At 30.3% G+C, this 27340-nt stretch overlaps 4 protein-coding genes across 5 annotated transcripts; all 4 read left to right on the plus strand.

Annotated features, from left to right (window-relative positions):
• The first annotated feature begins 385 nt into the window (after positions 1-385).
• LOC124919849 (beta-glucosidase 40-like) lies at positions 386-3013 on the plus strand. Its single transcript, XM_047460204.1, has 13 exons — positions 386-611; positions 759-825; positions 899-957; positions 1035-1110; positions 1203-1274; positions 1342-1429; positions 1512-1767; positions 1839-1954; positions 2029-2252; positions 2329-2360; positions 2446-2548; positions 2618-2726; positions 2822-3013. Exons 1-13 carry the CDS (start codon positions 477-479, stop codon positions 2994-2996), a joined length of 1512 nt encoding a protein of 503 aa, XP_047316160.1. The 5' UTR covers positions 386-476; the 3' UTR covers positions 2997-3013.
• A 10379-nt stretch (positions 3014-13392) lies between these two features.
• On the plus strand, positions 13393-16908 carry LOC124921646 (protein kinase STUNTED). Of its 2 annotated transcripts, XM_047462325.1 has the most exons (9): positions 13393-13826; positions 13998-14327; positions 14406-14479; positions 14556-14674; positions 14756-15300; positions 15375-15787; positions 15861-16091; positions 16172-16321; positions 16404-16908. In XM_047462325.1, the coding sequence occupies exons 2-9, from the start codon at positions 14162-14164 to the stop codon at positions 16620-16622; spliced, it is 1917 nt and encodes a 638-aa protein (XP_047318281.1). In that variant the 5' UTR covers positions 13393-13826; positions 13998-14161; the 3' UTR covers positions 16623-16908. The 2 variants fall into 2 exon arrangements, with proteins under 2 accessions (XP_047318281.1, XP_047318283.1); XM_047462327.1 differs by lacking the exon at positions 13393-13826 and having other exon boundaries at positions 13884-14327.
• A 2970-nt stretch (positions 16909-19878) lies between these two features.
• Positions 19879-23174, plus strand: LOC124921647. Its single transcript, XM_047462328.1, has 3 exons — positions 19879-20226; positions 20868-20996; positions 21328-23174. The coding sequence occupies exons 2-3, from the start codon at positions 20873-20875 to the stop codon at positions 22725-22727; spliced, it is 1524 nt and encodes a 507-aa protein (XP_047318284.1). The 5' UTR covers positions 19879-20226; positions 20868-20872; the 3' UTR covers positions 22728-23174.
• Positions 23175-24132: 958 nt separating this feature from the next.
• Positions 24133-25763, plus strand: LOC124923712 (zinc finger protein ZAT9-like). Its single transcript, XM_047463680.1, has one exon. The coding sequence runs from the start codon at positions 24516-24518 to the stop codon at positions 25761-25763; it is 1248 nt and encodes a 415-aa protein (XP_047319636.1). The 5' UTR covers positions 24133-24515.
• Positions 25764-27340: the final 1577 nt, after the last annotated feature.

Here is a 27340-nt window from a genome sequence, read left to right on the forward strand (position 1 = left end):
TCGACAAATATTTGATATTTAGCTATATAAGTTTTTTGTTTTTTTGTTTAAATTTGATTGACAGACTAATAAGAGCCTCTTAATAGAAATTGAACCCAAATGTCTTTAATTATTATTTATTTATTTAGGTAAATAGCATTGTAAACTCAGAGGATATATATATAGTATAAGTTAAGATTGGTGTATGTATATAATTAATTAATTACTTGACCAATATATAATATATAATGTATCCAAATTGAACTACTAGTAACGTATACTACATGATTAAATGGTGACATGCACAAGCTGATAAATCGATTGAGTCTCCAAAAAGTCATTCCCCATTATATATATTAGTAACAAATATTAATTAAATCCCATATTACTAAATACTCTCCCCCTCTCTCTCTCTTTCTTGAAGCCTTCATTATTTCTCTCTCCGGCCGGCAACCCTAATCTCTGGTTTCATCGATCTAATCTGATCTGATCGGAAGATGGAATCAAAAGTGGTTCCTATTCTATTAATGGTGGTTAATTTGTTCATGTTCAAGCCATGCTTCAGCTCAGAGATGAATAGGAGCAGCTTTCCAAAAGGCTTTGTCTTTGGGACCGCCTCTTCTTCTTACCAGGTTTAGTTCATTTTAATTAACCCAGATTCATTAAACCCACATGCATCCTGTTTTATTCTTAATTACCCACCTAATTATTATTAATTAATCAATTAAAACATAACCCATTATTAATTAATCTGCCACCACTTTATTTTAATCATATAGTTTGAAGGAGCAGTGACAGAAGGTGGAAGGGGTCCCACAATATGGGACAAATTTTCACATTCATTTGGTATTTGTTTCTTTTAATTCCTACTCCTCTTACTTCTCATTTTCCATTTAATTAATATTCATTCATTAATTAGGGAATATAAAGGATTTCAGTAATGCTGATGTTGCTGTGGATCAATATCATCTTTTCAATGTATGTAAGATTTTATTTTATTTACTCTCTTTTTCTCTATTTATTTATTTATTTATTTATATAATTTAATAATGTAGGAAGATATAAAGCTTATGAAGGAAGTTGGAGTAGATGCATATAGGTTATCCATTGCTTGGTCTAGGATCTTCCCTAGTAAGTTTTGTTTTTCAATTTTATCATTATATAAGTTAATATGCCTCCTTTCATTTAATTATGTAATAATAATAATAATAATATTGTGACAGATGGGACTGGATCAATAAATCAGGCTGGAGTGGATCACTACAATACAGTCATTGATGCTTTGCTAGCTAATGGTGAGATTTTGTTTTAATGACAATTTTGCTGAATATTACTTGATTCTAATTTAACTTCTTCTATCAGGAATTGAACCATATGTAACACTTTACCATTGGGATCTTCCTCAAGTTCTATATGACAGATATATGGGTTGGCTAAGCTCTCAAATCATGTAATCAATTCATTCATATTTGTGTACAATTCAGCTTCTTAAGGCATAATATTTGATCGAGTTTTATATATTTATATTACAGAGACGATTACGCAGTTTATGCAGAGACATGTTTTAAACTATTTGGAGACAGAGTGAAGTATTGGATTACATTCAATGAACCCCACACGATTTCTGTGGCTGGTTTCGATATTGGGATCCACGCACCTGGTCGTTGTTCAATTTTCCTTCATCTCTTTTGCAAGCAAGGGGATTCTACCACAGAGCCTTATATAGTTGCCTATAATGTCCTCATTGCTCATGCAGTTGTGGTTCAAATCTACAGAAACAAGTACAAGGTTTTGATTCAATACAAAATTGTCATTTATCTAACATTAAAACATCAATATAATCTTTGTAAACTATTTAGGCAGAGCAGAAAGGTTCAATTGGTGCATCGTTTAATGTCATATGGTACAAGCCTGTCTCAAACTCAACAGAGGATATCGAAGCAGCACAAAGAGCTCAAGATTTTCAGTTGGGTTGGTAAGAAATTATTGAGAACCTTTATTAAAAAGGTTTTTTTTTTCATCAATTAGTAAATTTTAGTATGATCTTAGGTTCCTTGATCCTATGATGTTTGGGGAGTACCCAAGTTCAATGATAAAAAGGGTAGGGAATCGTTTGCCTAGATTCTCTCGAGCACATTCAAATCTACTCAAAGGGTCCTTGGATTTTGTGGGCATAAATCATTATACCACATTCTATGCCAAAAATGATAATACGAAAATTCTTAGCTTCCTACTCAACAACGTCGGCTCAGATTCTGGCACAATTGCTCTCCGTAAGATATTTCTTTTGCATCATAACGTTTAGAGAATACCAGTTAATTGTTAACCATTTTCGTTGTTTTTAATCAGCATTCAAAGGCCTCAAACCTATAGGGGAAAGGGTATGTATCTATGCAGACTGTAGTTAGTTAGTTTATATAGCAAATGATGGATTAGTGTTAATTTATTGTATTCTTATAACTACAGGCAAATTCCATATGGTTGTATATAGTACCTGAAGGTATTAGAAGTTTAATGAATCACATAAGGCAAAAGTATGGGAACCCTCCTGTCATCATCACAGAAAATGGTAATCTATTTGTTATTTCAACATGATCAAGTTAGAGATTTATATGAATTGTATTGCGTTGCTTCGCAGGGATGGATGATAAGAACAGTATATTTATATCTAGAAAAGATGCGCTACGAGATACAAAAAGGATCAAATACCACAATGGTTATCTCTTGAGCCTGTTGGCTTCAATCAAGTATGTATATATATAGCTTCGATACTTGTTGTCAATTCTATGACTATATATCAAGTAAGTAAGAAATAATGGGGTAAATTTTGATGTAAATGCAGAGAAGATGGGTGCAATGTAAAAGGGTATTTTATATGGTCATTAATGGATAATTGGGAATGGGCATCAGGATATACTTCTAGGTTTGGTCTCTACTATGTGGATTATAAGAATAAGCTCAAGAGGTATCCTAAGAATTCTGTACAATGGTTCAAGAGATTCTTGACATCTAAATAAAATCATTGTTTTATTTTCTTATTATGTTTATTATTGAATAATTCAATTTGTTAGAAAGAAGATGTGATCGCAATTTTACCTTTCACCATCACAAATTTATGAATGTCACAAATCGGGTGGACGAAAATCTTACCCAATTACTCGTATAAATATATAAGATCAAGGCAAAATGAAATCTCAGACCTCCCTCTTTCCGTCCGCTCTTCCCGATCGCTCTTCCCGAAGTGAGCGAATTGCATGTAGAGAGATAGGAGGCTTATAGTTTAATTGGCTTAACATAACGATAATATTGTAGCCTACTAAGTCTACGACCTTCTTCTCTTCGCCCGATACAAGGCAGTCAAAGTACCTACCACCCTGCAGATCACAATGACGCGACGGCACCTGGAACCATGCTGCTGCCGGACCTCCTTCTCTTTGCCTGATACAAGGCAGTCGAAGTCCCCGCCACCCTGTAGATCTCAATGACGCGATGTCGCTGCCTTTCGGGCAATAACGAAAACACCCTTACAACAACATCAAGGCCCAAAAAATGATTTTATTATAAAATAGGGAGTTGTGATAGACTATAAGACTTTGGAGAACATTATCATATCAGTGACTTCAAGGCTTAATGGTCAATTAAAAAAAAAATATATGTATAAAGGGAAAATGTGGCCTTGATTGATCCAAAGCTATTTGAATATTTAGACGGTTATTTTTAATACATTATCATATCAGTGACATCCCCACCCTAACCGCTCAAATCCCTGATAAGTCGTGGATTATGGGACGAAATGAAAATCGCAAATTTGGTGGGCATTCAGAACCAAATTCTCAAGTCTCTCACCCTTTAAAGGCATGAACTTCTCATGACCAATGAAAGGAGCGATCAAATCATTTGCCAATTCAAAATCCGATTCGAGCAAGATTGAAACTCATTCGACAAAGCCGAATACGAGGAAATTGTTCTGTGGTCGGTTAGTGACATGAGGAGTTCTACAAGTGCCCCAAAACATATGCCTACACTACACAAACAAACGCAAATCGAACATGACAAACCCATAAGGTTTGGGACAAAAACTAGACAGTTAATGGAGGCAAGTTCAATGTGGATACTAGCCTAAAAATTAAAACGCTCGAACACCCGCTCCAAACCAAACTCCCCCTGGAAATTGAAGAGGGATGCGTCAACGATTGAAAGTGAATTGTCGTCGATCACTTCATGGGCACCCACAAGGCTCCATTCCAAGCAATCAAGGCCGCCTTTTTTCGACAATGAAGCGAAAATGGACTCAAAAAAGTCAAAGTCAACAACTTTGACTGTTTCTTCCTCACTTTTGGCACGGAGCCTGAAACTCAAGTCATTGCCGACTTAAATTTCACCTTCATGTCCAGCTTATGTTTCAAGCTCGTCAAATGGAATGAAGAAATGAACATCAATAGAAAACCGCCACAATCCGGACAAGTGTGGGTGAGACTAAGAAACATCCCACCGCACCTTTGTAGTGTCAAAGCACTTTCCTACTTCATCGGATTCATTGGAAAGCCGCTTAATCTCGATCCTAACTTTGACTCATTTGAACGGGTCACGTTTGCCCACATTTGCATTGAGATTGACTCAACGAGTAAAAAACCGGAAAAATTCGAGCTAAAATTCCGTAATAGAAACATGGCCACCATTGAGGTCATGTACGAGCAGCCAGAAAAAGAGGACAGGGAAAAGCAAAAGAAGTTCGTGACCACCCCCGAATAAGAGAATGTCAAGGTGGTCAAAAAATCATATATCGAAATCCTCAAAACAAATGAAAGTCATAAAGAACACGTGAACGAGAACCAAACCGATTTCAATCCCACTAAGCCTCACACCGATGCCCTTTTTCCACTAATTAGGTTCGAAAAGCCCGACGTCGACGTGGATGATAACGAAAGCCAAAGTATTTCGAAGACCATGAGCTCCGAAACCAATGAAAGCCGCAACGTTGTCAAAGAAACCACCATAAGGGAAACAACTCATACTCTCAACTCCAAACTCAAACCCAAAAGGAAAAAAGTGATAAGAGAAGCTAGCGAAGACGAAGAAGCAGGAACTCAATCCGAAAATATATCCCAAAAAGACATAAGGGTGACAAGAAAGAAGGAAATAAAGAATAAGGGCAAAGATAAGAGAGACGAGTTCGAGGAAATCAACCCCTATTGTCTGATTTTAGTTGATTAATTGTTAGTTTCATTCCTTATTCACTTTTGTACTTTAATTTCATGTCCGTGTACGTTTCTTAAGCTAATTGTGGATTCCTCATGGATATCATGTGTTGACTTTGAGCAAATTATCAATTTCTGCTCTTATACTCTTTTTACCTTTTTTTCCTTTTTAATTAATATCGTAAACCATTTTAAAAAAATAGAATAATCATGTTGTTTGAAATTATTTTTTAGTAATAATAGATAGTTTTCTAAAAAATAATTATTAGATATTTAAATATATTTGTTCAAAATATTATTTTAAAATAATATCAAATAATTATTAACCTATCTCAATCAATTCCTGGATATGAATAAAAATATATAATCTTTAATAGTCAACTTTTTTTTAATGTTAATTTATATTAAAAATAATAAAAATCGTTTAAGTACAACGCTAAAATGTGATATAAAAAAATGTACTTAATAGGTTATCGAGCTCATAAGTTCTCGAGAATAACGATTAACTCGCCAATCGATTCTACCGACTTTTCGAAACGGATCTTAAAAATTATTATAATAATAGTATTATGAACGATACGTCATCGGACGACTACGGTCATTGAAAGTTCGACAATTTCTCTTTCATCAATCAAATAGTGCACCAAAATATAATTGGGATGATACCCCACCTATGGAAGTCAATCCTATCATTTGTATTAATCAAAACTTCTAAGCAATCAAAAAAAACTCAAGCATTCTCCAATAAATCTCAATAATACCTTGTAAGAGACTTCATTGAGTTAACATCTTCCATTTGACAAATTTATAACTAGTTTTTAAGCTTTTATGTATCAAATTACTAAATCATTTCAAATAAAATAAATGTGCCCATTAATGTTGTATTTTTTAATAAAAAATCTCAATATAATTCAATATTATTTTATCACCTCTTTCTGTAATTATCTTACTAAAATATCATATATTTTTAAAAATATATATTTTATCATTTTATACTAATATTTTAAAATTTATTTACCAAAAAACTCAACTTTCCCAATTAATTTTTTAAGATAATTCAAAGTTTATTCAAATAAATTTATACAATTTAAGAGAAGTTTAATTGATTTGAAATTAGATATTTTTGGGACAATATATGTTTTCTAGGAAGTGACCTTGCAATGTGAACATGTTTGAGATTTTAGCTAGTGGACCTCGTTTGGTTGATGATGGTTCCCGTGGATTATTCTAGTAATTAACATGCAATTCTAATGTCCTAATATTTATAGGGTTTCATAAAATATCAATATTTTCTATTGCTAGTATTTTTGGCTAGAACTTTTAAAAAAAGGTACAATAATTTCATATAAAAATAATTGGTTAAAAAAATAGTTGAATTTATATAAACAAATCCCAAGTCCAAATCATTATTGCATAATTAATTAAGTACTTAAAAATATATATATGTTTTTTTTTAAATATAAGATATTTTAATGTGATTAATTGTCCCAGAAGTGGCACGCACATTTTGGGCCTGGACCTGTCCTGTCAAATTGGGTTAGGCCATTTTAAACCATAAATTAAATGCATGTGAGTTGTGACTTGTTGTGACTATGCTGCTTTTTTTCATTGAAAATCAGATACATTTTTTTTTAAATAGCACAATCGCATTTGAATTTACATATAATTATATTAGTATATTCTCGGGTTAAATTGGTTAAGTGTGTTTGCATTAATTAATTCCGAAGAAAAAGCAAAGCAAGACGTTCTCTAACAAAATATATATATATATATATCAAATGAAACTAAAATTACATTATAACATGAATAATGGCTTTTTTTAATCATTTTTATTTAAATAATTATTATAAATTTTTTTAATATACATAAACTATTTAAAGATACATGAAGAAAATAACTTATATATCATAAATAAAGAAAATTGCACTCTAATCTATAAAATTAAGAAAATAATTTAAACAATAATCCATACATTTTTTTTATGTAAAAAATCAATTATTCTCAATTTAAACTTTTGCAATTATTCAATAAGATTGATTTGGCAAAGCGACCAAATAAAAAAAAAAAGAGCCTAATTATAGTTTACTTTTACTGAAACTATAAGCTTCTGAAATTGTACATCTATATAAATAATATTTTAAATTTCTAAGCAGCTTGATGGGATTTTCACAGTAACAAACAAACAACATTCACGAAATGATTTAAATTGTTAATAAATAAATTATTAAAAAAACGAAAGAAATATATATATATATATATATATATATATATATATATATATATATATATATATTTCTTTCGTTTTTTTAATAATTTATTTATTATTTAGTTGAATTAAATTCGAATCCAACATACTTTAATTATAAGAAACAAACAAAAAAGACGATGTCACATGCTATGTGCAAGAGTATACCTACCCAGTGGAAGAAAATTTAATCCACATGGTGGGTTGTGAGGGACCCTCAAGGCATAACGATTTTTTAATATATATAAATAAATATCTATTTATATAGCTAAAAGTTAATTTATATTGAAAATTAAGAGCATCTCGATTTTACAAAATTGATCTTCCAGAAAAATAAATAATTTACTGACTAAATTAGAAAAAATTATATATATTAGAGATCAAAAAAATATGTTAGACCAAGATAAATATACTCACAAGTTACATTAATAATATTTATATTCTTAAAAAAAATTATGTTTAAATACTTAGTTATTAATTACTTTAATATAATTAAGTGGGATTGGGTTGTGCTACAATATGAGCCTACGCAATATATATTAAGATAGAGAATTTATAAATTAGGATTCAAAATTAATTTTTAAGATTATAAATTTGTTTAAATATGTATTAATTTTATTTTTTTAATTATATATATATATATATATATATATTTATAATCAAACATTTATATTGTAAGGAATGATAGACTGTATATATAACTTGATCCAATTGATTAATTACTCCCTTAATTAAAATATGCAAATTCACTTATAAAATTAAATTGATTTCAAAAAGGTTAATTTTTGTAAGCAATCACTTAATTAAGAAAGTATTAATATATATATATATATATATATATATATATATATATATATATATATATATATATTATTTTATTTTTAATTAAAAAGAACAAGCTAACCAACTCTATATCTATTAAAAAAAACATTTGGATGAGAATCAAACTCATATGACTGTAGAGTATTATATATATATATATATATATATATATATATATATATATATATATATATATATATATATATATATATATATATATATATATATATATATATAAAATATCTGTAATTATAAAAGAAACTTTTATTAAAGACCAAACAACTAATCCTTAATTAGTGTGTTTAAAAGAAATACTTATATAAAACTGTAGTTGCTACTACGATTAATTTTAAGTTTTGATTGTTTGGGTTTGTAGAATTTTATTTTTTCTAAAAGTATATCTTCAGATAAAAAAAACTACTCAAAATTAATAAATAGAAGAATATATTGAGCCAACCACAACAAATATTCATATTTAATACTGAATTTGAAAAAATAACTATAAATCTAACCTTCAATTAATTAAAAAAAAATCATTTAATATTATAAAAAAATCACAATTTTGGTAAAAAAAAACCTCTTCAATATTAGTGCTCCCTCTATCCTTTTAAAATAATTAGATATCAGTTAGCACAAAATTGTCTATATATTTTGTTTGAACATTTTTGTAGGTCAAATATTTCTTCCTTTTCTGTCTTAAAAAAGAGTTCTAAAGGTTGGGTCTATCACTTTTTTTTATGACTTTTATAACATGAAATAGTAATTTTTTTTTTACTGCTCAAAATTTAAATTGGTGTTATATTTGTTCGATTAAATTTATCGTTTAAAATTTTTGTAATCTGAATAATAGTTTAAATTTTTTTATGGATCGTTTGTTGTCCATCCTCTATGATATTGATAAAAAAAATCAAGTCAATCTATATTTGTTATTTAAAGTTGTTTTCATATTTTTAATAAAAAAAATATTAAATTTGATCTTTTGAATTGATATCCTCTTAGAAGTATATCTCTTCAGAACTCTTAGAGATTTTTTTTTTTTTATATATAGATTATTATTTATTATTTAGCACGACATTTTTCGACGTTATTTACCAACAAAATTGGTTAAAGATAATTTTAATTACCGCTCAAAATATTTTGTAGAAAATTTTCAAATACTGTGTCATTAGTTTATTTGTCTTATTTTACTTTTGAACACTCATCGTTTATTCGTAGTTCGTCCTCTTATTTGATAGTCAAATTTTTTTTTATTTAAAATTTTAGTTATATAAATTGTTCATAAAGTTTGTTATCTAGACTATTAATTGTTTGTATTGACTTTGTAAGTGTTATTTTGTATTTTTTATTAAATATTTCTTTTATAAATTTTCAACTAAACTAAATGAGAATTAATTTTTTAAAAGAAGAAGAAATATTTTATTTATATTTTCTCATCGAAACCAATCTTTCATAATTAAAAAAAATGTTCAAATAATAAATAATGAGTTTTGTAATAACAACTTGCGCATAAAATGAATGTAAAGTATTGTACCTCTAATTTCATAATAAATCAATTATTTGAGTGAAAACTTCTTAATTGAGTTACTAAGGAATAAGGTATATATTAAAACGATAAAATTTTTAATTATAAAATTCACTCAACTTACATTAAATAACAAATTATATAGACTTATATCTCAAGTGGTAGAGCATAATCACTCATTTTTTTAAGTAATGAGTTAAGACTTTATACTCGCTCATTTTAAGAAAATAACAAATAAAACTCAATTAATATAAATGTTTAACATGAATTCTCTTGGCATCATAGGGATATAATAGTTCTTTTTGTTTGCAGCTTGGTTCAACTTATTCACTACTTTGAAGATGTTTCGAATTGAGGTTATTTTGAGAAAATGGATTATTTTTTTAAAAAATATTAAAATATATAAATAAAATAATAAATAATAAATTTAAAATAAAGAGTAATTTGGTATTTTGGTTAATGAATTTAGTGATGTAATGGATTAGAGAAAAATGAAATGATGTTTGATTTTGTTTGAGTTATTAAAATAACTCAAACCGAACCATCAATACATTGTTAAATTTATATGATTATTGTTGGTGTTAAGATGGTTCATTTAACTAGTCTTTTATTCGATTAAATGGTTCATATATTTTGGCTTTTATTAGTTATTTAGTGACAAAATTGTTTTAGTATGTTTAGATTTATGAAACAATACTATAGTGAGATACATGAAATTATTTGGGATATATGAAATCATTTAGGATTTGTATAAATAAAAAGGCAATCAATTATTTTGAAAGTTTTTCAACCAAACATTTAATATTTGACTGAAAAACTTTTTTTTTACAAACTTTATATATAAATATTATAATGAAAGAAGAAAAATCTAGGGAGGAAATTAATGCAAGAGTCGTAATGGACCACCACTTTAATTTATAGGGACACATGCAATGGACAACATGTTTTGGTGGTATATCTTTTTCTTTTTCAAATTCATATAAGTTGATATTATTGTCTTTTCATGGAAGCTAATCTATATTCTCTTTGACAATAATACATAAATAAATAACATCAATGGGCCTCTTTGTATGCCCCCTTAAATTAATTTCATTGGTATATGTATAATGCAATTAAATATCTAGTTTATTGAATAGATAAAATTTACTAAAATACATTCACTAGATCATGTGTAAGATTCTATTGTAGTTAAAATATTATATAGATATTTTTTACTAATATGTTTAAAGGATTTTTTTAAATTTATTTGAAACCAGAATATAAAATTTGAAAACAACTCATAGTCATTCATTCCTCTCATTCAACTTAGTGTTATAAATTATACCTAATACCATTCAAGTTTATTTCTAAAGGTTAAAATTTATTGAAAACTTATATATATATATATATATATGAGTGCAATAAGAATGAGTATCATTAGACATTGAGACCCACATACTTCAGAGCTTTGTTTGATCGTGTATTATTTGAAAAAAAATCTTATTTGATTTGAAAATATATTATTTTAATTAAATGATCAAAATATCTTTATTATTTCAATTTTGATAGAGGGGTGATATTTGGCATGTTCTGCTTAAATTATTTAAATAAGTTTCATATATTATATAATTCATTAAATAAAATATTTAAATATTTTTTATTTTATTATTATAATTTAAAAAATAAAAAATGAAAACAGAGAAGCCTTGATAAGGATTATTTCAAATAATTTACTATACAATTAGTTATTATTTTAAAATACAAATAAAAATTTATTTAGTTTAGTTTTATAATATTAATTTTTTTATCTATATAATTCATTTTTACATTAAACAAATGTTTTTTTTTAAATAATTTAAAAAATTATTAAGTTGAAATCTAAATTTTTTTTTTTTAAATAGTTAAATAATTTTATTACGGTAAAAGAATTTTTGACACGTGGTCATTGCAGGTTCACTGTTGTGTCGGTGGAAGGGGCTGAGTTTGGATTTTTTTTTGATCAGTGATGTGATTGATTGGACATTTCACCAAAAACAAATTATGAAATTTTTAGAAACTCATGCAGATTCCCTTGTATTTGTTTGGTCGGGATTTTTTTCTGTATTATAAAAATACAGTAGTTATTTAATTTGATTTTTATATAGTTCAATAACATTATTTATTATTTTTTTCAGCCTAGTTTAATATTTTATTTTAATTTCGAAAACTGTGTAAGATTTTTTTTTTAAATTACTCTCTTATTTTTTAAGACAAAAATGTATTATTCTGACAAGATGAATAAAATATTTGTTGTGTATATTATTTTTTTGTTATACAAGAAAAAATAAAAATGAGATTATTTTGAAAGAAAAAAATATTGATAATATTAATATGATTTATTTAGGTTAAATTCAAATAATTTGTGCCACTTATGTCTAATTCTGTTACTTTCTTTGATCCCAAAAATAAACAATAGTTTAGTTTGATTCATGTTATTTTGATCTATACAATTTTGTTCCATTAAATAAGTTATTTTTTAGTGATAATTTAATTTAAATATTTTATTTGATTCCTTCACTAATGAATTGACAGAAGATAACCAAATATTTGTCATTAAATTTTTAAAAATCTCATATGCTTTTCTATATATAGAAGTAATAATGTTACCATTTAATTATTAAAAATTCATTTGAAAAATAGTAAAAGTAAACTAAATATTGAATAAAATACGTAAGAAAATATTTTAACTTTATAACAAAAAAAAAAAAATCAATCAATATATTTTAATAATTATAAAAAAATAATTTAATGTTGCAAATTAGTATTATCCCACCTCAAATTTAGAGTGTTCTATCTATCACTTAAAAATTATTTTTATTATTTGTGCTAAATAAATTATATATCGAATAAAATAAGAAATGAAAAAATATTTTAACTTTAAAATAAAAAATTTAATCAATTTTTATTTATTTATTACCAAAGTTATGTTTGAAGTTATGACAATGAACCTATTTTGATAAAAAAAAAATGTTGAAAGTTAAGTATTATCCTACTCTAATTTAAATTGTTGTAAATTAAAATTGAACCTAGATATTTAATCTTTTAAAAATTAGTCAGGTCATTTGAATTATCTTAACAATAATTATTTTATTTCATTTATTTTCATTCCATCACACATTCCAAGCAAAATTATTTTCACCAATAATTTTGTCAAATAAAAATAACAATTATAATAAAATACTAATTATAATTTCTATTTATTAAGATCATATACTGAATTATTCCAAAAAAATTTTTTTATTATTTTAAACATTCTCTACATCACTAAACTCAAAAAGGATTTCAATTATCAAAAGTCTTTTGAAACTTCACAACAACCTTCTTGCACTCACAAAGGACATCAATAATATAAAATAACAAAAATACATTTTATTTTTTTAAATGAACTTATTTAAATTATTAAGTGCCTTTTTTTCTTTATCTAAATGAACTTTCAGTGGATCACATTTGTTGTTGTGAGATAACCATGTCCCATCTCATGTCCAAAAACACAGATAAAGAGATGTTTATTGTTTGTCCATTATAAACTTACAAATACAAAAAATAAATAAAAATAAAATAAAAAATAGTCAACCGATCTTGAGAATGAATGAAAGCATAATTTCCCGCTAGTATTGCCACATATGGTCTCGGACAGCCAAACACTTAACACTCTTCTTCTTCTTCCTCGATCTCTCCTCTGTTTCTGTGTTTCCTTTTCTCTCTCTCCTCTTTTTCAGCCTCACTTCCCTCCCACCGACGGTTTTCTTACTCTCTCTCTCTCTCTACTTCTTGATTAACTTTCACCCAGATTATGCAAATTTTAAATCAGATGACCCACTTGCTTAATTAACTAAGCCTTACAATACTCTTCCAATAGAGAAACAACAAATACCCAACTTCTATAAACAACTATTTGGTAGTTGAAGCAGGTGACATTGATCATCTTCCTTGGCGGGCAACCCTATTCTTTTAGTTTTTTATTTTAATTTTTAATTTTGTGGGGGCCGTTTAAAAGAAGGAAAATGATGGGATTATCAAAGAGATTCATTCAAATATTTAGGTGCTTCATCTGTCGGTTTGCCTTTATTGTTTTCCCCAATTTCAACCCATTTGGAATTTACTTTCTTTTTTCTTACCAGATTTAAGGGCTCTTTCTTCCTTCCAAAAACCCAAAAGATTAATCTTAGTACACCATTATTATAATATTAATAATAATTGCCTTGGCGGGCAGGTGTTTTAATCTTCAGGCAAGAATCAAAGGTGGGCCACCAATTAGACATAAATGATGACGAAGATTATTGAGGGAATTAGAAATCGAGGATTATGAAAAGGGTACTACTACTAATACTACTTTGTGGATTGTGAAAGACTGAAGATTGCTCTGCTTCAAATCAAATGGTGATTGAAGAGAGAGAAACTACGGCGGCGACGGTAGGGAAGAGGGTCGTGGTGGTGGCGGTCCGGCTCGACGGACATAGCCGAGATCTTCTAGATTGGACACTATTGAAAGTTGCTGATCCTGGTGATATCGTTGTTGCAATTCATATCTCCCGTTTTTCTGGTATTTTTTTTATTATGGAACATTAAAAAAAACACTTCAATTTCGATGTAAATGTCAATTTTTTGGATCGGATTTCAGATTCAAGCTTGAAAGATAAGTTCTTGCTAGATGGGTATCTAGAAGAGTACATGCACTTATGCAACCAAAAACAGGTGAGCCTTTTTAGTAACTTTTTCACTCCAATCAACACAGAAAATGATTCATGAATCATGATATTGTCTCTTTCAGATTGAGCTAACTGGAAAGCTTATTAAAGGGAGTTCAATCAGACGGGTTCTGGTCAGAGAGGCAAAGACCCTTCAAGCTGCAGCTGTGATTGTCGGAATAACCAAAGAAAGCCCTCTTGGGTTAGTGTTAGTGTTAGTGTTAGTAAACCCTGTTTTTGTTTGTTTTAATGAAGTAATCTAAAACTATGTTTCTCTTAAAAGGAGTTGGACTTCAGTGGCTAAGTACTGTGCAAAGAAGCTGCCTTCAACAACCAGTATTCAAGCCATCCACAATGGGAAAGTCATATTCAGCAGATCATCTCCTCATTTCTTAACTTCTAGCAGAAACCATTCAAGCGAATCCAGTACTTCTGAAGTCCCCAGTTCCGGGAATCCCAAAGAAGATGATTTTGGTTTAGTTAAAACAAACAGAAAGTTCTCTTCAAGCTCATTTTCGTTCCTGGTTGAAGAATGCGGCGAGCAGAGGCCAGCAGGATGGCCTCTTCTCCACACCATCCCACCCGTCAGCCCACGAACTATTGAAGCAAGAAAAATGTCGGTTGTTCAATGGGTAATGAGCTTGCCAAATCGCTCCCAGCTCGACAGTCCGAGGTCAAGCTCCGACCGTAGCTCGTCCGCAGCTGAGAATTCACCAAAATATGTTGAATTGATGCAGGGTTTGATGAGACTGCTTGAAAGAAACTCATCTGATTGCAAATGGTTCTCTTATGAGACTCTCAGAGCTTGTACCTCACAATTCTCCTCAGGTATTTGTTTGGTTCTTAGTTCTTACCCAATTGAATATAAATAAGAGTCATCTGATCTGAAACCGCTCATGCAGGACATCTAATCGGGATTGGAGGGAGCAACAGCGTTTACAAAGGCTTCCTGCCGGAAAATCATCGGCCGGTGGCAGTTAAAGTTATGAAATCGACGAAAGAATCGTGGAAAGATTTCAGCTTGGAAATCGATGTGATGATATCGGTTAAACACAAGAGCATCATGCCTTTACTCGGAATCTGCATAGCAGAGGACAATCTAATATCGGTTTATGATTTCCTATCGAAAGGAAACTTAGAGGAGAATCTCCATGGTAAATTAGAGAAACCATTACTGAAATGGGAAGTGAGATTCAGCATAGCTATTGGAATTGCTCAAGCCTTAAATTACCTTCACAACGAAACCCATCGTCCCGTTATCCATAGAGACGTTAAATCATCCAACATTCTCCTCTCCGACCAATTTGAACCGTTGGTAACAATCCCAACCTTTCTTTTTCAATTTTTTTGATTGGGTAACTAGTTAACTGTCATATGTTGTTTTGCAGTTGTCTGATTTCGGTTTAGCTGTTTACGGTCCATCTGGGTCTTCGTTCACAACCGACAACGATTTGGTTGGAACTTTTGGTTATCTTGCACCCGAATACTTTATGTATGGAAAAATCAGCGAGAAGATTGACGTTTATGCTTTTGGAGTCATTCTTCTTGAATTGTTATCGGGTCGAAAACCAATTAGCACTTCGGATTCTCCAAAGGGGCAGGAAAGCTTGGTTATGTGGGTATGTAATTTCCTTAAACCTTGTTCATCTTAGATTTCATGGAATGGAATACTAAAGTGTGTGAATATGATCATGATCAGGCTAAGTTGAAGCTAGAGAAATGGGATTTAAAGGGCATGTTGGATCCAAACATGGAGTTGAACACAAATAAGGTTGAGGTTCAAAGAATGGCTCATGCAGCCAGGCTATGTCTCACTCGATCAGCTCGGCTTCGGCCCAAGATGAGCAAGGCAAGAGAATTCAATTTTGTTTTTTCGAAAAAAAGTATGTATATATATAACTGTTGTAACTTGTAATGATGTTCTGTTTCAGATTCTTAGAATCTTGAAAGGTGAAAAGGAGGTAGAAGAACCAGCAACCATTTCGAAGGATGACAACAATAACGACGACGAAGTTTACCCACAATTGAATGTTGAGTCTCATTTGAGCCTTGCCTTGCTAGATGTTTATGACAGCACAGTTTCGTTTAGCAGCATGTCCACTGAAGATTATTGGAAGGGAAGTTGGAGTCGATCTTCGAGTTTCGATTAGGAACTCGCGATTCTTGGATATTGGGCTTGTAAATTTGTGTTGGTTCGAAATTGACAGGGAAAAATGGTGGCACCCAATCCTGAGGTGATTTTTTTCAGTTGGGAAATCTTTACCCTTAATTACATGTTTTGAGTTGTACTATGTTTGTTGGGATTGAACTTCTAAGTGTGAAACTAGTTATGCATTCTATTGAACACTAATATGTGTAACAACCAAAACAAAATTCCTCATTTTAGAAAGGGGAATTCAAATGATCCAATAATATATATAAAAGTTGTCGTGTTTGTCAACTCTTAGACTTCATTTGTCATTTAATATGAAATTCTCGCATTTGGAACTAATGATGCCAAGTTTCTGAATTCTTTCATTTGACATGTATGTTTGTTGTTGTTCATAATAGTATTAACATGGATTTATTGCAACAAAATAAAATGTGTCATTTGAAAATTTGGTGTCTATTTATCTTATTTGTATTCAATTCCTAATAAAATAATAATAATAATAATAATAATAGTCGCGGTCTCTTTTTTTAATGTGGAGCATTCATATTTAGAAATGTGTGGTCCCTTGCAAATTTTAAGTTTGAACAATGAATAAAACATGTTTTTTATACTTTATTTGGTTAGAGATAAATGATTGAGTTTTATTTATTTATTTTTTAATTTAAAAAGTTAACACGATTTTACGTTAACCACGTTTATATTAAGTGCATTATAAGTTGTACAAACATTTTTAACAAAAATTTATTTGAAAGAAAACTAATGAAAATGTAAAACTTCACACATTTTCCAAAAAAAAAGTTGAAGATTTGTTTAATAAGTTCTTTTCCATTGCTTTTACTTGTTTATTTTTTTAAAAAAAAATTACTTTCATTTGTTGGTTTTCTTAATATTATGTGTAACAAATTAGGTATACTTCGGGTTCACAGGTTAGTGGGTTGAGCGATCCGAAACTTGACATGTTTAGTAACTCGGTCAAATAATCATACAAAATAAAATGAGTGACGGAGTAGGAAAAGACAAACACTACAAAAAGAAGTTTGTAAAAGTATTGACATCTCTATTTTGGGTCATTTTAAGTCAACCTGATTTTGTCAAGTTAAATGGGTTAACTTAAATTTGACCTAAAACCCAAAACTACATTATTTTAACATAATTTTTTCGTATTCGATTCGAGTCGTGTTTTCGTATCGGGTCAGAAATTGTGATACCTAATATAAAATCCAATTTACTATGCATTCAGGTAATTAACTAATGTTGAAAGTTTAAAACACATCTCATTAATTTTTTAAATTGTGAAAATGACAACATAATTACAAATTTAGTTTAGTTCAAATGATGACATTAGTTGTCTACAATTATTCAAAATTTACTCAACCAACATAAAAGATCAGAAATATATGTGATTAATGAAAGTAACATTCAACTAAATTAATCATCTCTAGTCTACAATGAGCTCAAGAAACCGATGAACATACAAGTCGATAATGGTTTATCTACGTAACCCTTTTATATCATATTTTACCTAAGTTTGAATGCTTCATTGTTGCCCATGATTTATTCATCTTTTTATTTTCCTTATTTTTTATGCGAGAATATTATTTTTAAATATAAAATTTCATGTTTTTTAAATTTAACAGTTTAAATTTCTTATTGTTTTAATCTTTGTAGCTGTATTATTCATTTATGACGTGAGACTCAATAACGTATATTAGAAGATATGATATTTTGATTTTCAATGATATTATAATATCAAAGATACTATTTGAATCCTTTACTTAAGTTTAATTGATTATTTTAAGTCAATAAAAAGGGGTATAAACTTGTTTTTTTTCATATAATTTTATGTGTTATTAAATACAGGTCTCAAACTTCCTTAAAAATTTGATTTTTGTACCCAAACTTAAAAAGAATTGCAATATTTTACATCATTTTGTAAATTAAACTACCAAAGGGTAATTAGACTCATGGCTGACTCAAATAAGTGAGTCGTTATGGAATATTCTTTTTTTTTTTTTATGGAAAATGATATAATGAATAAAATTGTTTGAAAAAATATTTGTGTTTATTGGTTATACTTTTTATAAAAGAATAATTTTGTCCCTTCTTCCTCGCTTAGCTTGTTGGCAGTTTACTCAATAAAATGATTTAAATTCTACCATTTTTTGTTTCAAACACATAAGAGTGAACATTGGGTGGTTTAATCCGAAATCCAATCTAATCCGAATTTCTAAATACTAATTTGGATTGGATATTTCGGATTGGACTGAGATCGGATTGGATTGAGATCGTATTGAATTAAATCGGATTGGATTAGGATTATCCAAATTATCCAAACTATCTAAATAAAAATAAAAAATTTAATTAATTTTCTTTAAATTAAATTTAATCTCAATATAATATATATTTTATTTATCATCACTTGCCAACAATACTTATTTTTATTTTTATTTTATTATTAGTATTATTATTTTTATTGTTTTTTTCAGAATCAAATTTAATAATAATAAAAAATTCGATTTTTCTTTAAAAGAAAATTTAAAAATTTTAAAAAAAAAAAATTTAAAAAAATTGTTGAGTAATTTCAAACTGATATATATAAATATTTTTTAGTTTGGATTATCCAAACCATTTTCAATCCAATCCGTATTAATTAGTAAAATGGTTTGGATTACGGATTGGATAAACTTAGTTTGGATTTAATACGGATCGAACAAAATGGATTGGTTTTACCCATTTGCTCACCCCTACAAACACATAGAAACAAAAATTTAACAAACACTACTTATTTATTAAGTTAAGAACTTTTTGTCAACGATTAAAATGTCATATTTATCGTCAATTTTAAATCCGTTTTAGTTATCATTATTTACTACACATGTTCGATTTCAACCGGAAACACTTTAATGGAAGAGAAGAGTCAGACTATGTAGGATATCATGCTAGTTCTCACTAATTTAAAAATTAAAATTTATCATTATATACCGATATCAATAATTAAACAATTAAAATAACTTAGTTTAAGAATATAATATTTTTAAAGTCAAATTTAAATTATAATATTTATAATTTTTTTTCTAATTTATGCTAATTGAAAGTCACGTTTCTTTTGTATCAAAATTTTCAATAGGCCAAAATTAATGTTAATTAAAAGATTAGGGACTAATTCTGAAAATCTAATGAATCAGACCGGACATTTATCCGGTTTATTTAAGTCAGCAAAAACGGTTCTGCTTGTCAGCTGACTGGTGTAGAGATAACCGAATACCCGGACCGGACCGTCGTCTACAAATTCAACGGCCTGTACCCAACCTTCATCGTTTCTTACGCCATACCAATTTCTCTCCGATCGAGCTTCGATTATCATCTCTATTCCAAATCCATACTAAAACCAAAGAAACATCCGATCGATTCCCATCTTCCTCTTTCTTTTCATCCTTTTTTTCTATTGTTTCGTCATCGAACTCTCGCATGCTAGGGTTAGGGTTTCGATCTCTTCGATTCACGTTTTTTTACCGCCTTTTTCCTTAATCGCGTGGAAGGAAACACAGATTATTGGGTTTTCCATTAGTTTCCCCCCTTCAATTTGGTCGTGATTTTGATAGGTATGCCGATTCTATCTTGTTTCTAGGATTCCGTGTTATCGGATAATTTGTATTTTTTTTTCCTGAAATTTATTGAGGGCTTCTTTAATTAAGCCTTTCAATTGTCCTGCTGAGGTTTCCTCTTTTTAATTTGTTTTGATTTTGATGTATGATTTAGAAACTAGGGTTAGGGTTGTTGGCAATTTGTTAAATTTTTTTGCATGCTCGAATTCCATGTTAAATCATAGATACTTTGTCTTGTAATCTGGATTAGGTGTTTTAGGAATTATAATTGCATACAAATTGTTTAATTTCTGGAATTGGTCTTCATCCTTGAACTCCTCCTTCCTTTAAGATGAATGATTGGTTGTTTTTAATAAACTTGAATTTCTTGTTTAACATATGCATATGCTTTCAACATCTCAATCTGTTTCAAATTCCTGAAGTATTTGATGTATCTTATAGCTCTGAATTACGCTGTTTTCATCATTTTACTTCACTAAACATTGTCAGCATTCTATCCTGAAGTTCTTCTAATGCTAGCTAGCTAAGTTTACCATTCTTTTTTATCTGAACATCTAAATCTTCTTGATAAACCTAATGAGTTGATACATTTATTTATTTATTTATTGATTTAATCTTTCATGCTCTTCCTTTCACAGGACAAATGGGAACTAAAAGGTCAAATGAGGAGCTTCTGGAGTTTTCCTACAAGCACCCAAAGCTTATTTCCTCTTTGACAGAATCATATCCTTCTTGTGTTGAACCCGTTTACGAAGCTGATGTTTCAGGTATCAAACTGGATTTTCTAGTAGTTCTTGGCGATGTCTTCCCCTATTATTTGTTATTCTATTCATAATAACTCAAATATGATCCTTAGAATTCTTTTCTGATTTTACGTTTGATAACTGGAATTTCATTTTGAACTTTTATGTAGGCTAGAACATCTTATAAGGTTGAAATTATGTATTAAAACTTGTATATATGTCAATACATTATACCTTACCCGGTTTTCAAAAATATTAGTAAAACTCCTGTCTATGTAAACATCGGAGTTCAGTGAATAAGGATTGAAATTCCGATGTTACTGAATCAGTAACTTGTGTAAATGTATGCTCTCAGATTCTTCTGCAAAAGCATTAGAGGTCAGCACTCCTTTCTCATGTGTTACAAACAATACCAATGAGGAAGATTATAGATCTGGAGGAACTGTTCGCTCACCTTTTTTTCCAGATTACTTTGAACTTCACCACCCAAGAGGACCAACAGACTCTTATGATGGTAGACATTCATCTATGCTAGACACGCCTCCTAGAAAACATATTCCCCTGGGACCAAATCATCAGGCTGAACTTCCAACATGGGATGATGATCTATTGGGTTCTAATCATGCTGACATGAAAAAATTTATGGGGTATACTGTCATTTCGATGCCCCGTGATGACTTGGCTGTTGATGATGTCAAGGTTGGAGATGGAAAGGGGGATTGTTGTTGTGATGATGAAGGTTCAGTCAGATGTGTGCAGCAGCACTTAAAAGAAGCTAGAGAGAAGTTAATAGAAAACATCGGGAGCGATAAATTTGCGATGTTGGGATTTTGTGAAATGGGAGAGGAAGTAACGAAGAATTGGACTGGTGTGGAAGAAGACATTTTTCACAACGTTGTTTATGCTAACCCCAGCTCGAGTGGCAAGAATTTTTGGAACCATCTCTCAGTAGCCTTTCCTTGTCGAACCAAAAAGGAAATTATCAGCTATTATTTCAATGTGTTCATCCTTAGAAGGAGAGCTGTTCAGAATAGATCCAATTTTCTGGATATTGACAGTGATGATGACGAGTGGCAGGAAGTAAATGAAAATCCGAAAGAAGACGACATGTCTCTTGATTACGCATATAATAATCATGGCATTTTGTTGGATAATGACGATGATTCTCCCGCTGGTAATAGGTTGTCTGGTATATTTGGTAGTCACAGCAACTATAGTGAATGGTTGAGCAGGAATCACTTCCCATCTTTAATGAAAGGGCTCGAACAAGATGATGATGATACTTCTGATGAAGAGGAGGATGATGATACAGACAATGATGATCAAGAGAATGAAACTGATAACTACGAATGCAACGATGATTTGGAAGACAATGCTCCTGTTTTGCAAACAAATATGGTTAATTATGCTGGAAAAGATGTGAAGCATAATAATTTTGCTGTGGAGGCTAAGGCTGAGCAGAAAAGGGGGAGTTGGAATGAAAGTGTAACTTTTGAATGTCAGCATAATAATTTTGCTGTGGAGGCTAAGGCTGAGCGGAAAAAGGGGAGTTGGACTGAAAGTGTTGGCGGGGCGGTTAATGGCGTGGTGGAGGGGCATGGATATCTATTAGATTTGTCTGATGTTAGTAGGGTTTGGGATGGAAGGTATCCAACTACGGCTGCTGCTGCTGCGAAAGATGTGGATCTGTTACCTACTTGCAATATGATGGAAGAGATTTTTGGGGAATCAAACAGCAAGTCTAGTGACAGCTAAACAAGTGGTAGGTGAAGAACCTCCAAAGATGGTAATTCCTAATTTTATTTATATTAAATATAAAAATGCAGGGTGCTGCATTAATAATAATAATAATAATATAGCATTCTCTTATTTACTATCCCTTGCTTTGGGGGTGTGGTGGGGGTTTGAGTACAAAATTGGAATATTTTGGGAGGATGACATCTATAGAATTTTCTTCTTTGTATTAGAAGACAGCACCAATGGTGGAGTAACTTCTTCCATATATATATATAGATAGATAGAGATGTATGATAGCTGAATTTTGGTATTTGGGTTTTTTGGATGTTAGGTTGTTCTTGAAGATGTTGGGGGGAAATCAATGTAAATTTGATGGAATCTGTTGTGTTATTTTGTAATATAATTAGAGATGTAGATAACTTTTTTCCATGATTCCATCCCATTCAATGATATTTTGTTATATATTATATTGTATCTGTCACAGATTGATTCCCTGCATTTCTGGGGGTAAAAATTGGAAATCATTCTTGTATGATCATCATCATCATCAAGGAGAGGCTTAGCTAGCTGCATTCTCTTAGTTGTATTAATGTTTCTTGACCTGATCCATAATCTCAACTCCAATGGCTGGTGTGACTTGGAATAATAGAAGGTGTTAGAAACTAGCTGTGGTCCAATCCAGTTCGACGATCATACGCCTTTATTCATGCTTCTTTCTTTTAAACTGTATTTTTTTTTTTTTTTTGCGTTTTGATCTCTCGAGAAGGGATTTTGCATAATTGAGTTTATTCTTCTACTATTTTGTAAGATTCAGACGTTTTCAAAGAGGAAAACAGTGGCAAATGGTTTTGATGCAACAATACAAACATGCATTATTCATGCTGGCCAGGCATTATGATTACTTGCCCCTTCCAGAATTGAATCAAAAACAAATAATTTAAACTGAAAAGGAATAACTTGTCTGTTTTGGGATTTCTTAAGAAATGTTAATTAAAGATCAAACTTTTAAACCAAATAAAAACAAGCTTTTTATTAAGTTAGGAAGCTACCCTCAAAGATTTTACAGCTTTGAATGAAGGTATTATATGTTTATTGTTGGAAAATTTATTAGCTAAATATAACATTGATTAATAATAGGATCAAACGTTAATTTGAAGAAATCCACAATTTATATTTGGAATTTAATCAGATTAAATGAAAAGTAAAGTAATTTAAAGAAACCCTGGATTGGACCCTGCAAAATCTGATCGTCCGATTTGAAGAGCGCAATATTCTCTGAAAGAACACGTGTTGCACAAATCTTCATTCCATTCCATTCCATTCCAATCTTTTTACTTCCATGCATGAAATTCTCCTCCAAATATAACAACAACATAACATCAAAACAAAAACAAAACAAAACGACGAGATACAGAGAGAGAGAGAAACGGTGTCAGTGCTTCTGTTTTGATGGCTCATCATCATCTTCTTCTTCTTCTTCATGGGTGTCTTCTGTATGTTCATGATCAGTATTGGCGACCCTTTACTTCAAAGCTAGCTTTGTTTTCATCAAAATTTGTCTGATCTCTCGTATAGTTCGTAACTGTCTGTCAGCTTAGTTATACTCCTTCTTTATTCTCTTTGCTGTGACTGTACGTGATCTGGGTATAATCAATTTGTTCTTACTTACTTACTTCCTTCCTTCCCTGTTTCATCGACATTTGCCCTCTTTTCGTTCAAGATCCGAACTTCAGTTCTCAAATGGATCACTGATCTTGATTTCTGTATTGGGTCATCTTGTTAATCGATTTCATCGTTTCAATCTCGATGGAGGAAGATCAGGAATTGAGATTTGTTTGCAAACTGTGTAACAAGAAGTACCCAAGTGGGAAATCATTGGGTGGACACATGAGGTCTCACGTGTTAGCTAATTCATCTGAATCAGATGAAAAAACAGATCACATTATTAACAACTCATCCAATAAGTTATCAAGATTCGAGCTTGGTGGTGGTGGAGGAGGAGGAGGAGGAGGGAATTCCAACTCCGGCTATGTCTTAAGAGAGAATCCGAAGAAATCATGGAGGGCTAAAGACTCTCCAATTGCTAATAATATTAATGGAAACCAACATCAGCAGCAGCATCAGCAGCAGCAAGATAAGTTGATGGTATGCAGGCAATGTGGAAAAGGGTTTCAATCACTCAAAGCTTTATGTGGTCACATGGCTTGTCATTCCGATAGAGAAAGAGGATCTAAAGATGATGATTCTTCGTGGAATACTGAGAATCATCAGAAAATGGTAACGGATAGTCATTCCGATACAGAATCCGACGCTCTCAGCCGCCGTAGCAGCCAAATGACGAGGTATTATAATAACTGTTCATCTTCTTCTGAGATAGATCATGAACAGGAAGAACTAGCCCTGTGTTTGATGATGTTGTCTAGAGAATCTGGAAAATGGGTAAACATGAATTCCAGTCATCTAGTCGATTCATCAATATCTGATCATAATAATAGTGATTCAGTTGTCTCCGAAACTAAATCATACAGTAACAGAACTAGAATTCTTTCTGATAATTCTGATTCTGGGTATTTCATGAATGAACCTGAGACTGAAACTGATCAGAAGATGGAATCTGGATATGAAATCGAGAAGAAAAAGACAGTTTCTTTAACTGATCATCGTGAGTTTCAATTGCAAACTAAAAATTCATCCCCAAAGAAGAAAAAAACAGCTTCTTTAAGTGTTAATGTTGATGGAAGTAAGAATGTTTTCAAGAGGAGCAAACATCATTATAATCAGCATCATCATAGTAATAATACAAATAGCGATGATTTGGAACGGCCGGTTAAATCATCAAAGAAGATGAAAGGACATGTATGTCCAATTTGCAATAGGGTGTTCAAATCTGGTCAAGCTCTTGGTGGGCATAAAAGATCTCATTTTCTTGTGGGTGCTTCTCAAGAAAGAAACCATCATCATCATCATAGTAGAACAACAGTACTAATGAAGCAGGAAGAATCTGAAAGTCATGATTTTCTTGATCTTAATCTTCCTCCGCCAACAGAGGAATGAAGAACACCCAGAAAGAAAAAAAATATATATCTTTTTGGCCAAATAATTGGCCTTTTAATCAAAACCTTAATTTTGAAGGTTTAATGGTTACTTTGGACTTATGCTTTTTTTTTTGCTTTGCTGGCGGTTGGGTCAGTTCTACAGCTCTATATGAATCTTCATGTTCTTTTTCTTCTCTTCAATCTATTGCACACTTGATCAGAAAACAATGGTTTTTCTAATAACTGATTTCTCCAATGTATGTGCAAAGTGGGAAGAAAGGTATTTTTTTTCTTTCTTTCTTTCTTTTGCTTTCTTTAATGTGGGGGAAAGAAGAATATATATCATTAACTGTCCATTTGCATGTTTTTTCACAAATTAACATGATCTGTCTAATCTCTTCCTTGAAACCATGTAAAGTACAGTGAGAACTGATCATGTTCATCCAGCCTTTTTTGTTTCATGATTCTTTTCAAATAACCAGCTTTAAAAAAAATAAATTAAAACTGGGTATTTTTGTATCTTGAGAGAAGAATATTGTGTTAAATAGATTAAAAACACAAGGGGAGACAAAAAGCACTATGTGGGGTCTATATGTTAAACACTGATCAACTCTGGCAAGAAATTTTTGAAATTTTCAACTGACAGTAAAAATGATGGGTAACTTCAAGAATATGTAAAGGGTTAATTATCTCAAATTCTCAATGCCCATTCCACAAATGATATCTGAAATCAACAAAAATACTAAATAATTGGGTTCATTTGAAAACCAAAAGAACAGTCAAAAATTTCAGCCTAGACAGTAAAAATGATGGGTAACTTCAAGAATATGTGAAGGATGATGATGGGGGTTAGATATTATTGCAGTTATTTGGGGGTGATTCTGAAAATTGATCTTGGTGTGTGTCATGTATATTTGCTTTAACTTATATAATAGAATAGAATATTTCTTTTTCTGGTGAATGGGTCCATTTAATTGGTAATATTAACTATGAAAGTGACAATAAAACGAGTCAACTCAGAACTGTATATGATAATTATTAACATATTCTCAGATAGAATTCATATATGTTGTAAATATAGGAATTATGAGTTTCCAGTGGGGTCTCAATTTGATTATATAATAATTAACAAAATTTGTTAATCAATAATGGTAATAATTTTAATCTCAAAATCTACTTCACCTCTAAGTATATATGTTTATAGGATTTGATTTGATTTTCTTTTAAACATGAATAACTAACTAGTTCGATAAAATTGAGATTTTAAGTAAAATAACTAAAACTACGAATATCCCTATTACGGTTAAGAATCAAATACAAGAAAAACGTAAGATATGAGTTAATTAAGAAGGAAACTTAATTAGAAATGGTAGTTTGAATGTCACAAACTAGCTTAATTAGTAATGATAATTTGAGAGGCCCTTGTTTAGGCTACTTTCCATGGAATAAGTTTTGGGGACCATTAGATTTACCTACAAATTAAAGATCTCACACATACTTGATTTTAGGAAAAAAACATATAAAAAACTAATAATGACTCTTATTTTAACTAAGAGCGTTATTAGGGTGATTTAAATTTTAAGAAAAAAGTAATAA

This window comes from Impatiens glandulifera, chromosome 1 (assembly GCF_907164915.1).
Source record: "Impatiens glandulifera chromosome 1, dImpGla2.1, whole genome shotgun sequence".
Lineage (NCBI taxonomy): Eukaryota > Viridiplantae > Streptophyta > Magnoliopsida > Ericales > Balsaminaceae > Impatiens > Impatiens glandulifera.

Excerpts from the sequence above, each read along its gene's own strand:
- LOC124919849 (XM_047460204.1), top strand. The coding sequence starts at position 477 with ATGGAATCAAAAGTGGTTCCTATTCTATTAATGGTGGTTAATTTGTTC. Across the intron at positions 958-1,034 it reads ATCAATATCATCTTTTCAAT|GAAGATATAAAGCTTATGAA; the intron begins GTATGTAAGATT and ends TTAATAATGTAG. Across the intron at positions 1,955-2,028 it reads CAAGATTTTCAGTTGGGTTG|GTTCCTTGATCCTATGATGT; the intron begins GTAAGAAATTAT and ends GTATGATCTTAG.
- LOC124923712 (XM_047463680.1), top strand. The coding sequence starts at position 24,516 with ATGGAGGAAGATCAGGAATTGAGATTTGTTTGCAAACTGTGTAACAAG.
- LOC124921646 (XM_047462325.1), top strand. The coding sequence starts at position 14,162 with ATGGTGATTGAAGAGAGAGAAACTACGGCGGCGACGGTAGGGAAGAGG. Across the intron at positions 15,301-15,374 it reads TACCTCACAATTCTCCTCAG|GACATCTAATCGGGATTGGA; the intron begins GTATTTGTTTGG and ends CCGCTCATGCAG. Across the intron at positions 16,322-16,403 it reads TTCGGCCCAAGATGAGCAAG|ATTCTTAGAATCTTGAAAGG; the intron begins GCAAGAGAATTC and ends GTTCTGTTTCAG.
- LOC124921647 (XM_047462328.1), top strand. The coding sequence starts at position 20,873 with ATGGGAACTAAAAGGTCAAATGAGGAGCTTCTGGAGTTTTCCTACAAG. Across the intron at positions 20,997-21,327 it reads TTACGAAGCTGATGTTTCAG|ATTCTTCTGCAAAAGCATTA; the intron begins GTATCAAACTGG and ends GTATGCTCTCAG.